The 25,536-nt window shown below is 45.2% G+C and overlaps 1 protein-coding gene across 3 annotated transcripts in view; it reads left to right on the plus strand.

The window, feature by feature from the left end:
• The first annotated feature begins 341 nt into the window (after nucleotides 1–341).
• The window catches only part of CNNM2 (cyclin and CBS domain divalent metal cation transport mediator 2), a 118,480-nt gene continuing 93,285 nt past the window's right edge, over nucleotides 342–25,536 (plus strand). The window contains exon 1 of one of the 3 annotated variants that reach the window (XR_011001471.1): nucleotides 342–2,040. Coding sequence is in view for 2 of the 3 variants with exons in the window: in XM_068197953.1 (XP_068054054.1) it covers nucleotides 477–2,040 (1,564 nt within the window). In the remaining variant the exon portion in view is untranslated. The remainder of the gene's footprint in view (nucleotides 2,041–25,536) is intronic. The other 2 variants (XM_068197953.1, XM_068197954.1) reach the window with 2 other exon arrangements.

Here is a 25,536-nt window from a genome sequence, read left to right on the forward strand (position 1 = left end):
GACAGCTCCTACCGAGCGCCGCGCGCGCCAGCCGTACCGCACCCTCATTGGTCGCGCCCCTCCTGTGGCCCCGCCCCCTTCGGTCCCGAGCGCCGCCGCCATTGGCCGCGGCCCTACGGCCGGCCCCGCCCCCGCGCGCCCGGCGTACACACCGGAGTCACGCGCCCCCGGGGCTGGGGAGGGGGCGGGGCGCAGAGGAGGCGTGGCCTGGCGCTGATTGGCGAGCGGGCGGGCGCTGATTGGCGGCACCGGGCGGAGGCCCCTCCCCCGCGCGGCGGGCGGGGCGGGGCGGGCGCGGGTAGAGGCGGCGCTGGTCGGCCCGGCTCGGCAGTCGCCGCCCGTCGGGTCCCGCGGGCAGCCGAGCCCGCGCCGAGCCCGCCGCCGCCGCGCCCGCCGCCACCGCCGGGGAAGCCGGGGCACGCCGCAGGCGCCGCGCGGTGATGCGGGGCCGCGGCGGCGCCGAGCCCTGACTAAAGATGGCCGCGCTGCCCGGTGGGAACATGGCGGGGGGCGGGCGGGGGGCGCGGGTGCTGCTCTTGCTGCTGCTCGGCGGCTGCCTGGGCCGGCGGCCCCCGGCCGCCGCCGCTGCCGCACCGCCCGCCGCCGTCGTGCCCCCGCCGGCGGCGGAGGAGACGGTGATCATCGGCCTGCGGCTGGAGGACACGGACGACGTCTCCTTCATGGAGGGGGGCGCGCTGCGGGTGAGCGAACGGACGCGGGTGAAGCTGCGGGTCTACGGGCAGAACATCAACAACGAGACGTGGTCGCGCATCGCCTTCACGGAGCACGAGCGGCGGCGAGGCGGGCGGGCGACGGCGGGGCCGGCGGGGCGCGGCGGGGGCGGCGGCGGGTCGGCGGGCAGCGGTGGGGCCCCGCAGCGCTGCGGCATCCGCACCTCGGACATCATCATCCTGCCGCACATCGTGCTCAACCGCCGCACCTCGGGCATCATCGAGATCGAGATTAAGCCCCTGCGCAAAACGGAGAAGAGCAAGTCCTACTACCTGTGCACCTCCGTCTCGGCCCCCGCCGCCGCCGCCCTGGGGCCCGGGGCTCCCGGAGGGCTGGCGGGCGCCGAGGGGCCGGCGGGACCCCCGCCCTGGGGTGAGACCACTTGGATCTACCATGACGGCGAGGACACCAAGATGATCGTGGGCGAGGAGAAGAAGTTCCTGCTGCCCTTCTGGCTGCAGGTCATCTTCATCTCACTCCTCCTGTGCCTCTCGGGCATGTTCAGTGGCCTCAACCTGGGCCTGATGGCCCTGGACCCCATGGAACTGCGCATCGTGCAGAACTGTGGCACGGACAAAGAGAAGAACTACGCCAAGCGCATCGAGCCTGTGCGGCGTCAGGGCAACTACCTGCTGTGCTCCCTCCTGCTGGGCAATGTCCTGGTCAACACCACGCTTACCATCCTGCTGGACGACATTGCCGGCTCTGGGCTGGTGGCCGTGGTGGTCTCCACCATCGGTATCGTCATCTTCGGCGAGATCGTGCCGCAGGCTATTTGCTCTCGGCACGGCCTGGCCGTGGGCGCCAACACCATCTTCCTCACCAAGTTTTTCATGATGATGACCTTCCCGGCCTCCTACCCCGTCAGCAAGTTGCTGGATTGTGTCCTGGGCCAGGAGATCGGCACGGTCTATAACCGTGAGAAGTTGTTGGAGATGCTGCGGGTCACCGACCCTTATAACGATCTAGTCAAGGAGGAGCTTAACATTATCCAAGGAGCCCTGGAACTGCGCACCAAGACTGTGGAGGATGTGATGACTCCCCTCCGAGACTGCTTTATGATCGCTGCCGAGGCTGTGCTCGACTTCAACACTATGTCCGAGATCATGGAGAGCGGTTACACCCGCATCCCCGTTTTCGAGGGTGACCGCTCCAACATCGTGGACTTGCTCTTCGTTAAGGACCTGGCTTTTGTGGACCCCGATGACTGCACGCCACTCAAGACCATCACCCGCTTCTACAACCACCCACTGCACTTTGTCTTCAATGACACCAAGCTCGATGCCATGCTGGAGGAGTTCAAGAAAGGTGGGCTCGTGCCTGTGGCGGGGGTGCGGTGGGGAGGTTCTGCTCGGTGTGGTCAGCATCCACCTGCTTGCAGCAAGGGAGCTCTGCAGCGGGGCCTCGGGTTCCTGCTCACAGAGGGCTGTGGGAAGGTGCATTCTGGACTGTGAGTGACCAGTATTTAGACATCTGCCAGATCTGCTCGTTCCCCGGGCCAGAAAGCTGATCCACGGCTGGGATGTGCCCCCAGCCTTTTTTCCCCCACTGCACTGGGATGTGTGTGTGGGCATGGTGCCAAGCAAGGTTGTTTTCCTTCTTGCTTTTTCCACTCATCTGTCTGTTATAGTGAGAACCACTGACGGGAATCTGCGCCCATTCCTTGGCTCTGTCTTCTCTGTGCTTTTTCAGCTGGCCTGACTGGGAGGAGTGGGTGGGCTGCTCGGTGCCTTTCAGGCTCAGTGCACACACGTGCTGAGATAAACAAGGCGTTTTAGCTCCATTCATAGGCTCAGCCAGCAGACCTCAGCTCTCTGCTCGTGTTCCAGTCGCTTTGATTGACACTTTGATCTTGTAACTCATAAATCATTTCAATGTCTTAAAATGTATTCCAAAGCACCTGTTGGTGCTGCACTTCAGGGTTACAGCTCTTTTTCCCCAGGCTACCCTGTGCTTCAGGACCACAGGCTCAGCAGAGAGGTGACCCTTTCTACTTCTTTGGTGTGGCTTGTGTATTACTGCCTCGGAATGGGACTGAGGCTTTCCACCTTTCTCTTAGTTGTAGGTGGTGCTGACTTGAAAAATGCATCTTAATTTTTGTTAGGAGGTCTTGCTTATGTGTAAGGAAAAAGCATCTTTTCGTTTTCCTTTTAAAATACTTTCCTCTCTGCAAGGCAAATAATAATGCTCTGTGGCCTGTGCAGGAGGGAGCTTTCAAAGAAGTTGTTAAGTGAAATTTCAGACAGTTTGGATGTGTGGACTCCTGTGCTGGAAAAAGAAAGGCTATTTGGAGTGTCACCAGACTCCTGGGTTCATACCAGGGAGATCTGATCAAAGTACCACGGAACAGCATGGTTCCTGGGGGATGATTTGCTTGAGAGGGGAAATCTAGTGAGGAATATTTGAGCTCACCTTTTAACTGCATAAATTACCTTGAAAAAAAACTTGGTGAATTGGTGAATGTTCTTTCTAGATAAGTTTAAATTATGGCTTAAGTTTCAGTTGCTGTTTTGTCCAGCTTTTGTGTCATGGCATTGGATCTTCTTCATCCTGTTGAACTCAGTTTTGGGGTTACCTCACATTTATTTCATCTTTGTGTATAGAAGATGAACGTACTCCTGCTTTTTACTGACCAGTGCAGTGGTGGTTATCTTTCAGCCTGTTTGTGGAGATGGGGAAGTCTTACTTGGTTTTGGAAGTGCTGAAGGAGAAATGAGGGAGGGCCTCCCTTGGCTGTGGTTTCTACACTGCAGGATCTGCAGCTTGGATGTGGGAAACTCAGTGATGTCACTTAACTGTTGGCTGGTTAAGGTGGATTTTGCTGCATGCATGAGTAAAGGGTGGTTCTTTTTCCTCTCTGTCCCTGTCGTTCAGACTCCAGATAGCACAAGAGAGTTCTTAGCCTGTAGTGAGACTTGAGGGTGTGTTCTAGTTCTGTATGCAGCAATGTGTCTGAAGAAATGCATGTTAAATGCATGTTATTTCCCTGGTCTGAAAGGATGGAATGCACTCCTGTGTGTTAGCACAGTCCTTTTATTTAACAGCTGGGAGAATTAGGTGTGCGCTTTAATCCTGCGAGAGTGGCTAAGCCAAATTCCTCCTTAGAGTTCCTAAAACTGGTGCTTAAAATAGGATTCTTAAAAATTCTCCTGGGTGGCTTGGAAGGTGCAAACTAGAGATCTCTTTTCCTGGTAGCCAGTCTCTTGCCTGTGCTAGGAAACATCCCAGTGGCACAAGTTCATGATGACTTCCTAACGTGTGTGTTCCCTCCTGCAATTGCTGAGTCCTGGAATAGTCTTTGTAGTTTGGAATTAATTCAGGCTCGTTTGAGCATACTTAAATGTTTACTCCAGAGTCACTATGCTGGTTGGTCTGTATGGGCAAGCCCTGTGTTAGGATCAGCTTTGTCCTAACTGTTTTTTCTTTAAAAAGTGCAGATATAGTGGAAATAAGTGGCTTCCTTTGTGTCCTTTGAAATGAATGTAAATAACTGATAGCTGGCCTGATCTGGCATAGCACAGTGTCTTTTGCAAGAGCTCTTCCAACTTTCTTCTTCAGAGCAACCTTGCCAAATTCCCATGAGAATGTACAAATTAAGGGTGAGAATCAAAATGCATGTTACTTTCCAGTAGAGTGTTGGAAATAAAGAAGCTTACAGTTTTTAATCATTCCCTTCCCATCACATTGATCTTCTGCCACAGCCAGCTTGCTTCAAGACTCATAAATGTGTCTTTTTTGATACCCAGGCCCCTGCTACCACTGTTGGGTGCAAAAGGCATTTCATGTGACAGTGCTGCAAATTAAAACTTTAATTGATTTGAGGAGGGAGGATGGGTTTTTTTCTAATAAGTTTGATAATTAGCTGGTTAGCTGGGTAGGTGGGGTTTTGAAACTCACATTTTGGGCAGAAGCAAAACCTTCTTAACCTAAACGTGGAATGGAGGCTTACAAGGAGGCGATTAAAAGCCAAACACAGCAGGATATACCTCTTGTTGCAGAAGATGAAATGGGTAGTTCTGTAGTTCTAGTGCTTAGGCTGAACAGCTGGAGGATTTGGTGGTGGGCCTATTGTTAACATTGTTTGACTACAATTGCAAAATAAGTATCTGTTTCACTTCCATGCTGCCAGGCAAGAAACTTAATTTTAAGAGAGCTTCAGCACATTCCCACCCCCTTGCTGCTCTAATCTCCTAAAGTGTGAATAAACATGATTCCTGAAGCAGTCCACAAACAAGCTTCTCCTCTAAAAGACATGGTTTACTTGCAAATAAATAAATAAATAGCTTTTGAAAGAGGTGGTTTTTTTTTTTTTGTTCTAAAAACAGACCTTAAATGTCTACTGGTGCTGTCAAACCCACTTGTCTACAGGTTAAGCAGACTGAGTGCTTAACCTGAATTCAGTCATTCAAATTTAATGTAAGGGGGAGTCTAAGGTACCTTTTGTACTGGCCTAGGAATGGACCTGCCTGACTTTGCTCAGAGTAAAGCAGTATCTCATTTGAAATGAGTTCACTCCCAGCTCATCTAATGTTGGCCATTGCTGTAAAGGGGAGTGAGGTGTTACCTGTTCAGGACTGATTTGGGTCGTGGTTCCTAATCTGCAGCAGGGACTGAATGAGCCACAGAGTCATTTTTGGAAAGAAGCTGGTGAACTGTCTCCAGTGATCATCTTTTTCTTGTTGACATGTGTGGACTTACTTTTTTTTTTTTTTTTTTCCTTGTTTTCTGTTCATTTTTGACAGTCTCTCTAGTCTCTGCTTAAATGCTCTCTGGCACTTGCTCGTGGTGTTTTTCACAGGCAGATCTCTGCATGTGTGATCCTAAATCCAAAGCATTCTATTTCTAGCTCCCTGTTTGCTGGAGCTACAGAAATTCAGCTTGAAAAAGCCTCATGTTGTAATACTAATATTTCAAGATTGGCCCACTTTCTGCAAGCCATTCTACAGCTGTGTTCCTGGTGGCCTGGATGGCTTTGGAGGGCAGCAGTTTCTCAGTTGGAGTCTTCCTTATATGGGGACTTTGATTCATATGTTTTGATCTTATTTATCTGCTTCCACTATTTTTTTGTACTACAGATCAGAGCTTAATAACCTGTTGTAAAGAAGCCACAATAAGTGTGCAGCAGTTCTGAGCTCTCATTTTCTTAATCACATGGCAACCTTGAGAAAACTCCTAGATTTCTTATAAAAATAATTGCCAACTGGACCTTAAAAGATTTTTTCCCGTAAAAACGTTGTCACATTCAGCTTGATGATACTTTCTTCAGGCTCTGTTGGTCTTGTATTGTCTGGTTTTAGTCGCATGTGTGTTTGGTGGTTGATTTAGAGTGGATATTGGGGAAAAATGTTGTCCATTTCTTTTCTAGTTCCTCCTCTCCCTTGAAAGAAAACCAAGTCCCAGCAGGCTGAAACATAAACCTCTGACTTTTGAGTGCAGATAAGAATGCCTAGACCTACTTCTCTTTAGAGCACATAGATCCTCTTTTTGGAAACAGGTAGGATAGCAAGTAATTTGTAGCCCAGGGATCCAAAGTTCTGTATTGTTGATCTGAGTTTTTTTTCCCTGTTATTAGGTCATCTGGTTTGAAGGGCTTTTTTGTTGTTAGGTCAATTATCTTTCTGGTGCAGCTCTAATCCAGGTTTGTAGGTGGCTACTTTCCTGGTTCCTTTCAAGTTTTATGACCTGCTGAATCTGAGTCCAGTCTTCCCTTGAGTAACTTTGATTTAGTAGGTCTGAATGCTCTAGCAGGCATTCTAGAGGTTTCTAGTTTATCTAGCAGGTTGTCTGTCTCCTGGGCACTTTTTCCATGTAACCCTGTGACTGCAGCATTACGAGAAACTGGAAGAAACTAAATAAATCCTTTCTGGGATTATGAAAGGCACGTAAAACTTCTTGGAAAATAATATCGTTTTCAAGGCTGCTTAGCTAATAAAAGGCACCTCCTCTGATCCTTTTTGGGAAATTCATGTAACAGAGAGAGTGTTGAGGAGGTCCAGTGTGGAGACTTTTCTGTGTGAAGCGAGTAGGGGAGTGGTAGGTGGGACGGAATTTGCCACCAAGAAACAGAAGTCTTAGCATGCTATGCCTGCAGATTTATTCCCTGAACAAAAATTGCGTGTGGGGGTGGGGGTTGCCTCGTGACAAGCTGTTCCTTGGCTGTCTGACAGCGCAGCACCCGCAGGTACTGCACTGCCAAGAGCTTTGCTGGCCTTGCAGAGCTCCTGGGGGATGCGTGCTCGTTCCACTGGAGAGCAGCGGATGTGGGTTACTGCAGGCAGCCCTCCTGCTGGTATGCTGAGGGAGAGGCTCCAAGGGGAATGCATCAGGGAGCAGCTCCAGTTCTTCATGGGCTCCCTACTGGGAACATTTTATAGGGACCCAGAGAAGAGAGGCTACTAGAAGAGCAGCTTTGGTGAGGAGCCTAGCTGAGGAGTCCTGCTGCTGAGAGTTGGAAGAAACGTGTTTCAGGTGGCTGCAGGGAGAGGAGTAGGTGAATTAAATGGCTTGAGCAGTAGAGGTTTGAGTTTGATGCCCGCGTTGGATATAGTTCTTTGATTGCTTTTTAACCAATTGTTCACAATTCTTGCCGTTTGACAAACACAAGAAGTTGCCTTTTCCTCCCCTCAGCTCTTTGCTCAGTTAGCAAATGCTTTCCTGTGCTGAAGCTGATGGGAATGAATTCTGTCACAAGTGAACCATGCTCCTGTCTGCTTTCTCTGTGTCTGTAGAGGTTATCTGTAATAGGCACAGATGTAATCTTCAGGTCAGTCTGTGCAGCCAACAGCATTTCACAGCCAGTTTTGGAGCAGGACAGACCAAGAGACAGAATATCAACTTCTGAGGGAATTCATTAGTGTAGGAAACTGATTAGGTAAATTTAACCATCACAGTGTCTTTCCAGGTCTTGAGGGTTTTTTTTGAGTTTTTTTTTCTCTGCTGACATGAGGTTCTGAGGAGCAGAACATTTTCTCAGTGAACTTCAGTTAACTCTGAGGGCATAAGAACAATAACAGTGAATCCTCTGCAGTAGGTAGTTTCTGACAATGGCTGGGGCTGCTTAAAGAAAGTATTTGAAAAGAGCCAATTTATTTTGTTCCCCACGGAAGCTTAACTGATCTCATCAGGCTGTGATTCAGGAAGTTCTGGGACTAAAGATACTGTCTTCATTAAATAGCCCTAGATGCTTATTTCTCTCTGTGAGCATGTCTAATCAATACCGAACCTTTGTCAGCTGTTGCACAGAAACAAACACCAGTAGTGGGTGTCTCCTGTCTGTAGCTGTGTAGTGCTAGTGGCAGAGAGAGGTGGGTCTAGGAGTACATTTCTGATTTTCACTTCTGTATGAAGCCATCCAAAGGTAGCTTTTGTTTTGTCAGACTTATGGTATCACTCTAGCTGGTAATTTAGGAAATGAGGGTGTGAGCCACCTCACACTTCATACGTGTTACAAGCCTGAGTCTCCTCCCTGCTTTATTGAAAAAATCATTTTAGTGGGGGGAAGTATTGTGGGGATTATTAGGCTGCTTAACTTGGAGCATCAATGCCACTAGACTGTGACAAGATCTACTCATCTTCCTGGTATTGTCTGGTATCAGATTTTGTCTTGCTTACTTGGAGGGCACACATCCTCGTGCACAGGAATTAAGACCTGGAGCATTCGAAGTCTCACTTCTTCACTTCCTTAAAGCATTTAATGTCTGCTCCATGTTAAGAGTTCTAAGTTAGTCATACAGCAGCTTAGTCAGGGTCAAGTAGGATGAGAGTGAAAGCAGTGGCCAAGCAGTGTTGAGAGAATCTATAGACCACCAAGCTGTGTTTTTTTCATTGATACTTAGCAAGAGCTCACTTTTGCATTTGCTTATGTGCCTCTACAGTGTTGTGGTGCAATTGCCAGTCTGGGTAGGCCAGTGGCATTTCTACTGTTGAGTCTCTTCCAATTTCACTAATGAAGCTTGTAAAACTAGCCCTCAACACAGGGTACTCTGAACCATACCCTAGTGAGTGCGACCTGGCACTCTTGTTAATTTGACAAGGTCCTGAATTACAGCCTACCAGCTACAAATAGGAGTGTAAATACTTGATGCTAATGAGCTACTGCCCACAGCACATGGCTAACAGTCCATACCAGGTGGTTAATCCAGTCTGGCTCCTGCCAAGGTCACTGAGTCATTTCAGCACTATCAAGTGATGGGGTTTTGTTTGACTTTTCACCAATATATAATCATAGAAAATAAGATGCATAAATCTGTCATTAACCTTCTTCTGGAGGTTAACCTTCTTCTGTGCCTTTTCCCTTGGCCAGGAAATCTGCATGGCCCAATAGTTGGTAGAATAAACTATGCTGGGAGTAAACTAGGGCTAAGTGTGATGTTACACGAAACATGCATGAGAAGAGCAAGGAAAGAAAGACTGGTTAAAGAACTATAAGGGGAAGAGATGACCTCATCAGTGTAGGTGGTCTTATAGAGAGGTTGATGTAGGGAAGAGAAAGGAATGGCTAGGAACAGGTGAGGTGTTCCTATAGTGTTGTAAGTAGCTTTTTGAACAACATGGAGTAATAAAGTTCTGATTCTACAAAACCTACTGTTATGCATTGAGGCAAAAGAACTGAAGTTTTCCCATAGCTTCCTAAAAAAACTCCCAAACTCAAAACCAAACACCAACAAGACACCCACCGAAACCCCCTCTAATGTTCTGACTCCAGGACATCAAGCCATACAGTGTCTTTCACAAAGTGAGCTTAAAAGGACCAGGTCCCTGTTTGATACTCCAGCTTGCAACACAAAGTTGCAATAGTGAAGGAGAGATCCATGTACTTCGTGTCTCCATCTCTCCAGTGAGATCCATCATGCTTGGAGAGGAACTGAATATTCTTTTGACTTGGCACTGGAGTTGCATGTACCAGATGTCCTTAACACAGGTCAGCTTATCTTTGCATTCTTGGTTCTCAATAATAATAAAGCTTTGATTCTTTTAAAATTGTCTCCATTAACTCTTCCCTTTTTTTTTTGTCCTCCATTACTCAGAAGTATTCTCTTCCCTGTTTATGGCTTTGTCTGTAGTAACTTGCCACTCTGAAGGATCATAGGTAGGAGCCTTTGGGAATCTTTGAGCCATTGTTGTCATGTTTTCTGTTAAAATTGTCTGGGAGCCTTCCAGAGTTTTGGTAGACAAACAGTTTTCACTGAAGTTGAAGAATAGCTTCCAGGATTTTCCACACTTCATGCTGTCTATGGGGCATCATATAGGTTGCTTGCCTTTGAGGATTGGGTTGTTGCAGCACACAACCTGTAGTGCCTGAGGTGTTTCTTTGTCTGTGTTGGCTGGCATGTTGAAATTGGGATTCTTACATGGGTGTTTGTGGTTATTTTTGTGATTTAAAAACATTACTCAGACTTGCTCTTCACCTGCTGGTGATGATATCTCCTTGAAAGGACTAGTGAAAGAATACTAGAAAAACAACTTGTCTTGTAACCAACTTGTTTTCAAATATCCCAGCCCTAGATGAAACAGAAACTTCAAAGCAAAGAGAGCTTATGTAGTTGGGACTCGTGTCTCTTTATATTGAAGCATTTCATTTATGAATTGTTTGTTTGGTATAATAATTTCAGTGTTTATTAAACGACAACCCTTCTCATCAAGGAATCCTGTTTTGAAGGACAGTGTGATGCCTGTCAATCTGGGAGCTGAAACCTGATGATTGTGGAGGCCAGGAGTTTACAAGTTAACAGGACTCAGCTGCAGTTACTAATTAACCACATAAGCGCTTTGCTCCAGCCGAAGGCACCGGGGCTGGGAGATGAACGTATACACCGAGCACAAAAGATCTGTATAGTTATGTTTTCTGTAATGCTTTCTGTTGGGATTACACCATTCTTTTGCTGGCAGTCCCAAAAAGAGCTGCTCTTCAAATGAGAGTGGTGTGGTAACATTGCTCTCTGCAGGGTGAACTGTGCCCTCAGACTGGGCTCCTGCTTCCTTGAAGTTCTTTTCCACAGCAGGTGTGAATGAAAGTTGGGGTTTTCTTTACAGCAAGTTTTTTTTTTTTTTTTGTGGGTTTGTTTAGTTTTGTTTTTGTTTTTTTTTTTTATGGTGGTATAATCTCTTATAGTGATGTGACAGAGTCTTTTGTTATAGCTGATCTTTGTGGAGGTAAACAAGGCTTTATTTTCCCCATTTGTCCATGGATAATGAGGGCAACAAAAATGCTGATTCTGTCTTGGTTGGATACTCTGCTGCCAGCAAAAAGTTTTAGGAAGGATCTTGCCATTTCTGGTTTTCTTCCAGGACTCCACCTCCAGCTTTCAGAAGATTGTCTGCCTACCCTTTGCACTGGGGGGTTCAAAGTGCAGCCTGCAGGACCCCTTTCCATGCAGCAATTATGTGAGGACAAGGACGATCAGTTGCCTGCTTTTATTGCTTGTGAATTGCTTGTCAGCAATTTCTAGATTCCTACAAATAGGAAGAAAATCTGCCAGTGTGAACTTGTTCTTGATAAAAATTTACAATCTGGCATTGAAAGTAGGTGTGGCTGTGGGTTTTGGGCAAGCTGCAGGCTTAGTTCTTCCTATCTTGCTTGGGACATCTTTCCACTGGGAGCAAGAACAGCTCTTACAGTTACAATTCCCATACACAGCAAGTGCAGACAAGGACTGTCAGCTGATATTAAATAGCATCTAATAAAGAAGCTTCAGTTCAATTTTTTACTCATTAAAGTAAGCCAGAATTGTGAATTTTTCAGTAGCTCTAACTTGAACTCCAAGGGACATCACCAAGGTTTTGATTCAAGTTGGATAAATTAGAGTGATCTATTTTGCCCTGTGAATTTGTGTGGGGTTTTTTTCCCGATGTGTAACTGAGGTATGTGTACAGATGAAGCTTTTTGGCTTTAAGCTTTTATTTAAATATCTTCATGCAGTGTGTGAGGATTGGGTGAGGAAGAATCTCTCAAAGTACTTTGAAGACTCACCGCATTAGGTCTTCCTTTTCCTCCAGCAGAATAGAGGAATAAAAGATGCCTCACTGGAAGCTGGGCCAGTGGACCAATGAGTAGCTCACCATATGGACTACGTGGTTGTAGAGGTTTGGGATTTATGCTGTTTTTCAGATGTGATCTGGTCTTGTGTGCTGGTTCCCTACCCTCACGGGGAATAACTTTTATCTTCTTGTTGATGTTCTAATTTGCCTGGAGCCTTTTGGAGTGGTTAGGTTTGAAAACACTAATTTCAAAACAGTGAATTTTAAGAACTTCACACTGCTCACGGGGAGTATTTTTTTTTCCTTCTCTTAGTGTTGAAGAATTGCTTATACTGTGTGGATGGGACTTCTAGAGAAATAAAGATCCCTGTCCAAATCATTGTCTATATCTCTCTTAATAAAAATGCTGTACCGTGTACTTCAGACTCAAACCTTTTAGTCAGCTGCTAAAGGTTTGAATGCTCACTTGCAAGAGAAATGGGAGACTGTCTTGTATGTCGTGTAGAGGAAAGCCAAGTTTCTAGCGTGTTTGTGTTTTCCTGTGACCCTTGCAGGGATCACAGCATGCTTAATGCTCTGATCCCATATGATGGACCCAGCCTCTCCATCATAATCAGGACCGACAGTTTTCTAGGTCTTTCTGTTTGTTTAACAAAGGCCCAGAGGAGATTTGCAATCACTACTATGAAGCTGCTTTACCAGTCGTGTGCTAGTGTAATTTAGCTTGTGCTGTGTTGTCTGAAGGCTCCCAAGGAGAGCCTGGAAATGGAGAAGTTGCACAGTTCACCCTGTAGGCAGACTTGGTGGGGGGTGAAGCTTCCCAGCGTGGGAATCCCCTGAGGTTAGAGCTTGAGGAAGGCAGCTGTGGCAGTGAAAAAACTTAATTACCTACTTGGATTCAGGCTCCAAGAACTACAGCGATCTGTTGCTTGATGCCAGTCATAGAATTGAACCTGTGTGTGCAGTCAATGAGCAAGCAAATAGAGTAGCTTTCTTTTTTCCTGCTTTCTTCAATGCCCCTGGGGTTAAGGGTTAGGGATGAAGGTTTCCCTGTGCTGTGTGATGTGCCATGGATGGGAATCCCAGTCTCTGCTCCTCCTCTCTGCATGGGAACACTTGCTGTGCATGGGATGAGAGTTCTACCAGGAGAGCTCTGATGTCAATAGCTCCATTCTTTTAATGTATTTTTTTTCTTTCCAGAGCAGCTGTTTTGAATTTTCCAGTCTTTGCTGTAATCTTTGACCAAGCCTTGTTTTATTATGAGAGAGACACTGCAGAAGCGTGTGGGGTAGAGTGAAGACATGCATACATTTTAGTGTTGAGGACATTTTAATTTCTGATTCCTGCCCTGGAAACTGGGTTTAAACTTGTTGTTTGCCTGCTGTTTGAACGTGGTCCAGTGGTAAGAGGCTTTAATACATTTCTTCTTTGCAAATCATCAACCTCACATCTTCCAGTAAAGGAAAGAATTTGGGAGTATAGCTTCCAAGAGTAATAGCCTTCTCAGCCCTATGCAAAGCACAGGCTCCAACCAAAAAGTTCCAAGGAAAATATTCAGAAAGGGGGAAGTGTCTAGCTGTAATTCCTGATGGTTTTGTATTTAAATTATTTGGCCTTCCAGAGAGATCAGTACATGTTGTTTTTTTTTTTTTTTAGACAAACATGCAGCCATCCTGGAACTAATAACTATGTGGACTATCTTAATCCAAGCATGGGTTAGAAAAATTAAGAAAATGTCTCTTACCAAGTTTGTGTTGATGATGCTCTGTTGTTTGCGATTGTTCCCACTACCTGATTGATCTCTACCTGGAAACACACTTAAAAGTTTTGGAAGCTGTTTCTAGGTACCCTGTGTTCTACTTGAATCCACCTCTTGATCAATAGAAAGAGTTGAGTGCCTTGAGCAGTGCTTGAAAGGTTTAAGGGAGGATGCTGAGCCCAGAGCCACCATGAATAAGCTGGTAGACTTGGGGATTTTAGTGGTGTCTGGGTCTGTTTCCTTTGAAAAGCACAGGGACAGCAGTGTCCTGTTTTTAGAATGATAATCTGGGAAGGAATGAAACACTTCGAACTCCAGATTGTTTTAAGAAATGAGATTATCTCAACCATCCTCTCTGGTGCTGCAGTTAGTAGTTGTGACAAGGAATGAGTGTGTGCTGTGATTAAACATGTACTCTCACAGTGAGAGGCAGCATGTAGTTCCTGGGAGGAAAAACTCTTGCTGTGGTAATGCTTGTGAACAATTCTCCTAACAAAAGGAATTCTCATCTTTCTCTGAGTTTTCTGTGACTTTGAGGATGACTGGGACATTAGAAAAAGCCCTCACAATAAGACCACATGCAAAAGTTCTTACAAATAGAAACACACTTGTTTTTGGTTTGTTTTTTTAATTCTTGTAAAACTGAGACTCAATTTTTCTATTCCTGCATTTTTTTCCTTCAAAATGGAAAAATGACCCAAGGAAATCAAGGGCATAACTGCCTCAAGTGAGTTGAGAGCTGGGCAAGGATAAAGTGATGGTTTTACCTTTTGGACTTCCTAGCACTGTCCAAAATTGTAGTTGATCATGATGCCTTCTCCTTGTGCTTCAATTACTTTGCTGTAGAATGAGGACTCATTATTATCCGTTTCCCTTATATCAACTGAATTGGTTTTGTGGGAAGCCAGTATGTTTCAGCTTATTTACTGTAATTTAGGTTCTATAAATAAGAATTTGGTTTAATGTTCATGTAATAGCTTCATTGCATGATGATTGAAACTTGCTTTAGACTGACAGCCCCTCCAGTGACTCAGATCTTGTTTCTCTTGCCTGAGCTCCTTGGCTGTCAATGTCTTCAGCATTTTCACTCTCCTTTTTCAGATCAATGTGTAGTTCCCCTGGCACTCTTTGTTGGCACTAGGTGAGGAAAACCAAAAGGAGACTAGGTGATAGATGAAATGAGGTCATCCACTAGGCAAGTGTGTAGAGACAGTTAAGGTGAATGTCCCATGGCTGGTGCTCTGTTCTGTGCAGCTTTATGGCTACTAAAATTGCTGCTCTAGAGATAATTGTTGGGTGCTTTCTTACCTCTTAGTGATGCAGAGTGGTTTGATATGTTGTTTTTTCTTTATTGTGTCAGAGATACCATTTTTCCTTTTATCATGTGCTGCTTAACTTTTCCTTTCAGACAGTTTTAAACGAAATGTCCAATATAGGATTAATAATGTACTAAATACTTTCCTTTTTTTGGGGGATGAAAACCTAGTAGGCAAAGCTAAGTGGCAAACCTGTTAGTGCTTAAATTCCCAGAGTTGAGGGACATGCAGGTGACTGTCTTTTTTTTCTTGTTGGTGACAAAGTGTGGTAGCCCAAGTATGAATAAATATGTTGGCTCCCTCATGAACCAGAAAGTCTTGAGCTCTTAATCCTAGTGCCACTGGAAAGTGGTTCTTGCACCATGGACAGGTCAGTTATACCAGAGGGTAACACTGCGCTGTTGCTCGCTGCCACTCATTCCAAGGAATCTTCAGCAAGCTGGCTGAGAGGGATGCAGTGACACAGATCCTAGTTTGTTCTCACTGCTGGTGAATCCTATTCATTTGGGATAAAAAGGATGGCTTAGTTGGACTCTTCCCTTTTCCATGTGGGGTGATAAGATGTGATGTGGGGAAGGCGCAGCCCACCAGGTCTTTTTCAACAAATAAGAGGGTGTGCAGGACTTCTTGTGATGGTCCAACCCTGCTCTAGGGTGGTGCAGGCATCCTCCTCCATATGCTACTCAGTGTGTCCTGCTTTTTCTGAGGGTGTTGATAGACTGTGTTCTGTCACTGCTCTGGTGCTTGTTCCCTAGGGTGGACTTGACTCTGTGACACAAAGTGGAAGAACCTGTGTCCTGATGATACCATTGTCACTATGTCTCTTTTTGCTTCCACTAGTGACTGATGTCTGATTAAAGTGTCTGTTAGTGCAGAGGCTTGGTGTTGACTCATAATCCAGGGCACCATTTCTCTGGCATGAAGAGATGTTCGGTGCTTGTGGTCATAATGACCTGGCTCTTTACTGTTTTCATTGACATAAAGATAGGAACAGGAGGGAGGAGCTGAGAATTGTCCTGCTTGTCCCATTCAGAAAATGGATGTGACTGGGACAGTGAAGGTGTGATCTGTTTTCTCATCCCTGTCCCAGGAGTTTGGCTTGTGCAGGAAAGGAGGGGACAGGGATTAGTTAATTCTTTTTCCTTTGACTCACTAAATGAAGAGGTGAGTGAATGGTAACCTTCAGTAAAGTGCAAATTTAGAAGTGTCATTGAAGAAGTTGCTACCAAAAGTAATAGAAGTAGATTTCTAGTTTTAGATACAATTATTTTTCCTTAATTTTTAACCCCTTTGTGTTGGAACAGGGAGCCAAAGGGAGTGATGGTGGGACTAGGTAGGGCAGCTTTTGCAGGCAGGGAGATGGGAGTGTTGCAACCTTTGAGTTAACCTTTTGAAGTGGCATGGGGTAGATGTCTCATTACCCTCGTCTCAATACAGGCAGGTTTTATCTGTGACATACCAAGCAAATTGCCTTTTGCCTCAGAGATGGTGCAGGGCTGTTAAACCTGTTTGGCTTCGAGGCATTCATTCTGTGGATTCTCTTTATCTGCCCCTGTGAGGGTCAGGAGACCTGCAGAGGCCACCCTGCTCTTCCAGGTCTGATGTCTGCTTTGCAGGACCAGCACTTAAGGCAAAAGCTCCTGTGTTGGGTGAGGGCTTTTTTAGTAAGTGCTTTCAAGAATAGCAGTAAATGGTCCCTCCAGGGTCAGGTGAGGGAGCTGCAATGCTGGGGGGAGATCTGCAGCCTCAGACGCACCAGGGGCTGCTTTGCCCAAGTACCGTGTTTGAAGATCTAACTAGAAAAATTAAATGTTAAACTAGATTTGTAGTTTGATTTAAAATTTGATGCTAAAATCTGGTAGCCAATTGTCATCTGTTTTTTTTTTTAATTTCTCTATCAGAATAAGCTGTTTTTAACATAAATGACTAACTGCATTAGTGTCAGTCAAAATGTTAACTTCAGCATGAAGAAATAATTGATCTGCTTCATCATCACTGCCAAAATACATCTGTGGATACATGTTTCTTGGTATGTCACATATCTGTAGCAGGTGGCAATAATACTATAATACTGCACAAAGCTGTGAGCATTTCTGTTTGCTTTTTTTTTCTCCCAGCTACTGCAGACTCCTGTGAGATTGCTGAGACAATCCTGTATATAGGGGTGGTTAACGGGAATCCAGAAGCCCTGGGAAGAGAGGGAAAGTAAGAAAACTGCAGTTGTTCAGTGCATGGGAGAAGTTTAAAGCATAAAACACAGAAAATGAAAACTATCCTAAAAAGAAGTGTAAAACCTACTGATGAGAGTAATCATTAAAGTGTCTGACCTCCCTCTGCTGCACTTGTCACAGCTAACACATTCCTGCCTTGCTGTTTGTGCTCGCCTGTGTTTTTGGCACGTCTCTGTGATCCATTTAATGTTACCAAAACAGGTGCCACATAGACACAAGTAAAAGAGCTTTCTTCTTACTGTTCCACCAAAGGATATGACTCATTGCTGAAGGGATGGTTTATTTAGCAGAGCAACTAAACTAAAAGTATGGAAATGTTGAGGGTTTCGACTGATAATTCTTCCTTTTGGATATTTTCTGTGTTATGGACACAACTTTTGACTGTGGGCATTGGTCTGTTAGGAGTCATCTTGTGCTAAGTTTAAGGTATGTGAATCTCATAATGCAGGTGACTACTTGTTAGTGGAGGTTGAGCTAGATTTCAACCTGTAGAGGGTTATTGACTTGATCTTTTAATCTGTCAGCTCATTCTTCACTCCTCTTCTCTGTTTGGATGTTGTAGTTTTGAGATGTTTTTGGAAAGAGTACTGGGAAAACTTGCAAACATTTTTCAAACAAAAGATGGTTTGTCTTCATGGCTGGGAGGGTTCATTTGGACACTTGCTCTGAATTTTTTTTTTTTTTGTTTGGAAAACTGAAGTTCTTAGAAGTTAGATGGCCTTGGCTTTCTTTGTTCTTTCCTCTGTCTCAGACATCTGTATCTGCTCTCTCACCGAGCTCTTTATCTTACTTGGCTTTTCTGTGGATGCCTGGAGGCCTTGGCTCACATTCTCAAGAGTGTCCACTGGTTCAAGAAGCCATTGCTGCTATCAAATTACCTTGACAGCTGTTGTCCCATTTCATATTTGCCATCCCCTCCCCCTGGCTCCCTTGTGATTTTTGGCAGAAGCTGTGGCTATTGAGCAATAAAACTTGGATCTGAGAATCATGTTGCTGGTGGGAAAATGAGATGAGAGCATACTAGTTAATGCCTTGCAACTTGACTTCTTGCTGATGTATAATCAGTAGCATCTTTATTTGAAAACAAAACCTACCACTAGCTACTCTGTTTGCGGATTGAGTGGATGGTTCATTTACTGCTCATCTGGAGTTGAGCCATAGGTGCCGGTTTCTTAAAATAGCACACTCTATACCAAGATGTTTATGACCAGACAAGCTCTTGATTTGGAGCCCTTGACAAGTGCCTATACCTAAGGATTGCAGAACTTGGATGTTGGTGTTAATGAAAGTAATCCATAAGGGCACATCTTCTTCATCTTAGTTTTATCGATGATTCTGCCTGTGTGAAACCTGGAACAGAACTCCTGTGGTGCTATTTAGTGCATATTAGAGATGCACTAAATATATGGTCTTGCTTGGAGTTGAATTAATAAAATATAAGTAACGTTTGTGGGCTCTCCTCTTGTGTGTGTTTGGGGATTTAATTGCCATTTTTTAAAATGCAACACAAAACACTTTTGACAGCTGACAGAAATGGTGATGATCTTGGGGCCAACCATCATAAGAGAGCTGTCATCTCTGTAAACCTCTCCTTTCAAGATGTTTTGCGTTTAGTTTGTTAGTTGTTTGAAAAGTTGGCTGATGCATGGCATGCTTTAATCTCTACTGATCATTCCTCTTGTCCCTGTTGGAACATGTTAGCAACTAAACTTTGTGTAACATACTGGCAAAATTAGGAAGGAAGGAAGGAGCAGATCTTAATTGGAAAGATGACTGTCAGAAAACAATTAATGTATCCGGAACACTCAGTTGAGAGGAACGCATATAGGAAAAACATATGAAAAATTATTTTGCTTACAGTGTGTTTGATTTACTTGCTGATAACATCAGTGTGAAATGTAAAGCTTGTAAAAGGCTGGATCAGACCAGCCTTAGTGCTTGTCTTACAGCTCCTAAATTGCTGTGCCAAAGTAGGAATACTCCACTCCTACTGGAACATGTGCTGCCCTGTTTTGTTCGTGTCTGGGGAGAAGGGTACTTCAAACAGTTGGTGGATGGCTCTGCTGTGTATGAGTGAAATCATGAGTTTGGAGTGGCTATAAGTTTGAGGGCTGGGGCCTTGGTGCTCCATCATGATATGGTCTCAGCATCTCGCGTGCTGTGGAGTCCTCTTGGGACTGAAGAATGGCTGGGGTTGTAGTGGGTTCAGCTGTGAAGTTGGGGAGGAAGCTCAGAAAGCAAGGGGTCAAAGAAGATGTCCTAGACTTGGAAGATTGCAATTACATCAATACCCCCTGGAAAAGGAACAGAAGTAAAATAGAGAATGGATGACACCTAGATGAAAAAGGCATGAAGCTGTAATGTTTGAGTTGCAGGGTGGGATGCATGGGTTTTCTGATGACATGTGGGGAAATAACATCTTACTGACTAGCCTTTTCCTCCCCCCGAGCGAAAACAAACACTCATAACGCCTCAGTTTGGTGCAAAACTTGATTTAAGCAGGGTTGTTTTTGTTTGGATTTTTTTAGTTGGTTTTTTTTCCCCCCAAGGAAAACGGTGGCAATTTATCCTCCCTGCCCCACATTCCTTGCTATCCTGGCATTTATCATAGGTTTAAACAAGGTGCTCCTTGGCCTGATCTCCCCATGGAAATTTCAGAAAGTGCTGGAAGGCTTGAGCTTCCTGCGATCCCTGGCATGTCTTCCGTTACGCAGCTACGGTTATTGTAGCAGTAGGGGACTTGTTAGTTTTCCAAGTGCAGTTCCCAGCCAACGTGTCCGCTCTGCGGTGTAGACTCCTGCATGTTCAGTGTTAAAATAGTTCTATAGCTTTCAGGCATCTTGCATTTCAAATATGGGTGGAGAAGCAAGTGTTGGCCTTTAAGGCAGGGGTTTCAAAGCTTTCTGATATCAAAGGCCATGTTGACAACTTGGCAAGCGCTTGTGGGCCCAAGTGTGTTAGATCTTTAGGATAGGAGCTGACTTGCTGCAGGCATTGGGAAGGATGTTTTGCATTGTTTAAATGTATTGTCAGGTGTATTATGTCCTTTCTGTGCAGTGTGGCTGCTGAAATGTCTCCTCCTTAGGCTCAGCTCACTTTCCCAGCAGCCAGGGACGGGGTTAATTTGCTGTTAAAGTTCACTCCAGCTTGTCTCTTGCTGTCCAGTGTCTTCTCCCTAAAACTACTCCCGTGGGGAATCCCATCTCAGGAGCCCTTAGCTGTAGCAGCTCAGTGGTGGCTGGGGAAGGGTGGAAAGGAGTGTTTGGGGAAAGCATTCACCTCGGCTGGCAGCTTACAGGGTGGGAGGTGCATCTGAGCTGTGAGCCCTTCCCAGCCCTCTCCTGGTGTGCGAAGCAGGTAGGGTCCTGCAAACTTAGGAAGGCAGCTGGTTCTGGCAGGGCAGAGCTTGTCTATCCTGGTCAGGGTCTCAGAGGTCTTACCAGGGTTCTTGCTGCTTGTTGACTGATTGAAATACCAGCATGTGTCGCTTCCGCTCCGCTCTTGTGCTCTCCAGCCTCGCTGAGCTGCAGCTCTGCCTCCTCGCGTTGGGTGCATTAGCTGCCTTGGTTTGCTGTGGGATTTGGGCATCTTTGGGTGCTAGACACGCTCTCTACCAGTGCTTAATGCACTGTGCTCGCATCTATGAGAAGCTTAATTTTTACTTCCTATGTGAGGCAAGTGAAGTGCAGAGGACAGTGCAACAGCACAGTGCAGAAAAATAAATACAGTGCAGAAAGATAAATGCAGTGCACAGGGACATACCAAAACTTTTCTTACCTCAGCCCTGTTGCAGCCAGTGTAGCTTTGAGGTGTGGAGTGCAACCAGGCTAATTGTTTGAATCCTTGTCTGGCTCATGGATGGAGCCTGTGTCCGGCGCTGAGCTCTGGCCGCATGGCTGGCTGCGAGGAGCAAAGCTGGCACGGATGTTTCAGCTTTTAAATGCAGTCACAGATTTTGGTGTGAGGTGGAAAGGTACTTTAAGAGCTACATTGTTTTGCATGAGAGACTAAACAACAAATCTGTAGCAGCGTGGAGGAGAAGCCAGTTTTCCTAACTCCTGGTCATGTGCTTTCACCACAAAGACCCTGTTTCTTCTTTTACTTAACTGAAGAATTCCATTAGATCAAAAGCTAGTTAAGGAAAATAGAGCCCCATGTGGTCCTGTGTGGTTACTTAGACAAGTGCTATTTTTAGGAATCCCAATTGAGTAAGCCCTGGCTCTTACTGCTGTTAAAATCCATGGAAGTAAAATTAAAACTTCTACCTTCATCTCAGCCGCATGTAGGCCACTAGGCCCCAGCCATCCAGGGCTTTTTCCCCCCTCACTTGTGCCTCCCCCAGCACATTCCCTGCCTTGCGGGGAGTTTTGCCTTTCCAAGTGAGAGTTAATCAGTTCTTTGGGCGTGGGAGATTTGGAATAAGGTAGGTAGGAAGTAAGGAGTTGTTCCCAAGTTGTTCCCCTTATTAATGAGCTCTTGCCCTCCAGTCCAAGGGTTCAGCCTAACTCTGCTCAGCTTCTCCTCATTTCAGCTTTTGTGTCCCAGTTTCACTCATCTGCACATGCTTCTTGCCCTTACCAAGAGCAGAGAGCCCAGGCTTGCAAAATGTGACTTGTTTGCAGTTCTTTCCTTGTGGTGCTGCTGAAGAATATTTTTTGCTCACAAAGTTTTGTACTTACACTTGCTAGACCTGCCTGATAACACTTGGGATGGTGGACATTGATAGAAGTGTAATACAGTTTGTTCTTGAATAAAAACATAAGAATACAGTTTATTTTCTGGAAACAGTTGCCTGATGGTGACCAGATACCCCTCCAGGACTTCATGCCCCAGCTTGCAACACGCAGAGGTTTCACTGGTTATTTTTGTGAGTATTTTTCTGAGCAGAAAAATAACAGAGAGTTAAGGCAGAAAAAGAAGCTAAACACCGAGGAAGCTTTGGGTGTGTGGCACCAGGGGAACCCTGCTGAAACTTTTTGAGCTAGCTGAAAACTGCAAGCAGTACTGTGTTTGATTAATGCTGTTTGCACAAATTACTTTTCCATAATTTTCTTTTTTTAAAAAATGTGAGGAAAACACTCTGTCACAATTTTAAGGCCCTTTTTAAGAGCCTGGGGATTTAATTAAAGGACTTGATTCAGAAGTGAGAGTGAAAAGTGTTTTGAGTTTGAGAAGACCCTGTGTTGGCTGATAATTTTCTCCAGGTTGCATGATCTCTGTTTGGAGAACCCTTTGTTTAAAAACAACGGCAAGAGCAACAAAAAAGCTTCTGAAATATTGTGTCAGAGATGAATGCACTACATTACGGGCCTATGGAGAAGACACAGCAATATTCTGTGAAAAATATGGGATCCTTTTAAATGCTGAGCAAGTAACTGCTGACCTTTTAAGCTTGATTGACATTAACTACTTGCTAATGTTTCATGTCAGGATGGGAAATTATTCAGGGCTGATATTTGTCTTTGTTGGTATAAATGCAGTTATATGGGCGGACAGTGTCTTCATAATGCTTCAGTTTTCTCCATTTAGGGACCTGGATTGAGTTTGGCCAGCAAGAGTGATTTTACTGATACAAATTGCATGTTCCCTTGGGAGCCCCATGTATGTGTGGTGTGTACAGAAGCCTCAGGTGGTTTGAACTGAAGCAATGCCCTAGAACAGCACCAGGAAAGTATTAGTCTCAGAATAGTTGTGGATCAAAGCATCCTTGATTGTGCTTAGAGTATGGCACGTACAGAGCTACACTCCTGTGTCCTGGGTAATATGGATGTGACTGTGTCAATAGATAAGGCTCAGGGATATTTAGCAGATTTATAAAGATCTTTGGCTAAATGATTCCTTTTCCACGTGTGTCATCAGCTTCTTTTCTAAAGCTGTGACAGTCAATCACTTCCATAGGGCAAGTGAAATCCTCACATGCAGAAGAGTGGTTCTTGTGACTTTTGGGTATTGTACTTGTGACCCCCTTTCATGCTGGGAGCCTCAAGTCTGTTTCAGGACACCAGCTTCCCACTGTTTCCTTCATGTCCTGTCATACTTATTATTATACCCTCATCTATAAAATTGCTCTACCTAAACTTAGCTTTTTGCAGAGTATTTGTTCACAGAGTCCTCAAAAGGAGGATGTGGTTAACTGTTCCTCAGGACTAGAGTCATTTTCTGTCTGGACAATTTTGGGGCTTTATGGCTTCCCATCAAAGAATGGAAACACAAGTAAATAATCCTCAATTCTTTGAAAATGTGGAATAGTTAAAGCTTAACTGCCCTTCACATGGACTGGGGATCAGAAGCAGCATCAGTATGTGAACTGCTGCAAAGATCAGCTGTACAAAGCTGTAGGACTGTGAGCCAGAAATTTTCATCTTAAAATATTGATCGCTTCCCTTGCAGAAAAGGAAATTGAGGTAATGTGCCGTTTCTGCAGAGTCTCCTTGCTGCAGCTTAGCTAAAGAACAGACCACTGCCACACTACAGAATGGAATTAAGGGATGTGGTGTCTTACGGTGACAGCCACTGAACTGACTGGCAAGATGTGACATGGAGTAAAGTGAACATGCATAACATTTCTCACATTTGTCCTCAGAATTGGAGATGAAAACATGTGTTCTCATGTTTTCAGTCTGTCAAACAAACTAGTTTTGCAAATGTGCCTCTACCCCTGCCCCCAGCCTCACACTTTCTGGGTGGCACTGCAATGGATGACCTTGCTGGCTAGCCTGCAAGCCAGTTTTGTTGTGTGTTTTATTTCCTTCCCCAGTGTTGTTTCCCTAATGGTATTGTCCAGTGATTTGATGGTTTTTTCTTAATGATTCTTTGATATCCAAACCCTATACTTTGTGTGTTAACCTTGACTCTGTTTTTACCTGAAAATCCTACTGGGAAATGGGATAATCTAGGTGTGCCTTGTAGGGTGTCTTTACTTTCAAGAAAGATCCTATTTTAAGGACTTGTCTCTTACAAGAGGCAAGTGAGAACTGCCTTTTCAGAGCAGTTAAATCCCAATGGTGTTTTTAATTGTTTTCTTTTGGCAGAAGTTTGTTTTGGTTGGGGTTTTTTTGCCTTTTTTTTGAGAAACAGCTGTGGAGTATTAGCATATTGTGTTTTGGAGCATTCAAAGCAGAATGAATGCAAAAGGTGACTGTATACAGATGCGTGGGAGCAGTGATGTTCATTCTGCGTTGTATTTGACTCCAGTCAAAGTGAGTGGAGAAGGTTAGTCCCTAGAAAGTTGTCTTTGGTTGATAGCTTGGCTAATCTTACTTTGCTGTTGTCCTGTGTTGCCCTGCTACAGGAAGGGAGTGATTGTGCTGCTTCTGAGAGTTTCAGGGGTGTGCAAAGGTGTGCAGAAAAAGGGCTATGCAAGACGCTGGCAAAGAGCAGTTCAGCAGCAAGGGTTTAGCTCTTGCACAGCCATCTATTGGGTAAAGAACCTACAGGTCTTATTCCTCAGCAGAGGAAATAGTGAATATTAAGCAGAGAAGGCCGTGTTGAGAATTACAACATTAAAAAAGATCTCTGTGCTTTGCTGTGTGCACGGAGAGCTGACTCACACCAACCTGTGTTACAGCCTGCTTTGGGTAGAGCAGTTGGAAAACTGTGTCACTTCAGCCCAAGAGAACTGTAAGAACAGAAGTGTGGCAATATATTAAAATTACATCAAAGGCTCTGGGAGATTTTAATGAGATTAGCCCCATATTTATTTTCATGGTTAGGAACAGAAATAACTGAATCATGTCATGGAAATATTCTGGAATGAGGAGAGGTGACAGCCAAGACTGTCTCTAAGCTGGTCAAAGGATTTGTTAACTCCAGGCAGACTGCTTCTCTTTAGGCTAGTGTGATCTAGCAGACAGAGGATTTAGGCAGAGCAGAGATTTGTTAAAGATCCCAAAATATGGAAACAGATGAGCATGGCAGAGCGCTCTTTGCATCAGCAGCAGGGCTATATACCCTCTCTTTACCATTATGTCTCTCTATTAGTCTGGATTTCCAGGATGGATGAATCCAATGGGCTGGAGCTAATTCTGGAGGTGGCTGGACCCCAGCTCCCCGTGCCAGGCTGCTGCAGCAGTAGCTCACCTCAGCAGGACTCCACTGCTCCCAGGGAACTCTCAGCTCAGGTTTTCCTTTGTATCCCAAAGGAATACAAGGTTTTCCTTTGTTATCCCAAAGGTACTGCAGTGGGGTAGCACTGCCAGTTGTTTCAAGGCTTACATTTTCAAGGGAGCTTTGTATTATGGGGGTTGGTGCTTTTATTGCAGCCCCCAGTGGGTGTCAGGGACCACTGCCACTCTACCGTCTCCTGTCTGTCTTCCCCTGCTTTGGCTCTGGGCCGGTTGGTACTCATGTGCCTGTGGCATGTTCAGGGTGCTGCAGGACGTCTGTCGCTGAGCTGAGGGTGTAGAGCTGTATGTGCATGTTCAGCAAACCTTTCCTAATGGTTGGGTTTGAGAAGGTTTTGCACATTCCCTTGCTTTTCTCTGCTCTTCTGGGGCCATGTATGCCACTGCTAGTGCTGCAT

The sequence above is a fragment of the Anomalospiza imberbis genome, chromosome 8, assembly GCF_031753505.1.
Source record: "Anomalospiza imberbis isolate Cuckoo-Finch-1a 21T00152 chromosome 8, ASM3175350v1, whole genome shotgun sequence".
Classification (NCBI taxonomy): Eukaryota; Metazoa; Chordata; class Aves; order Passeriformes; family Viduidae; genus Anomalospiza; species Anomalospiza imberbis.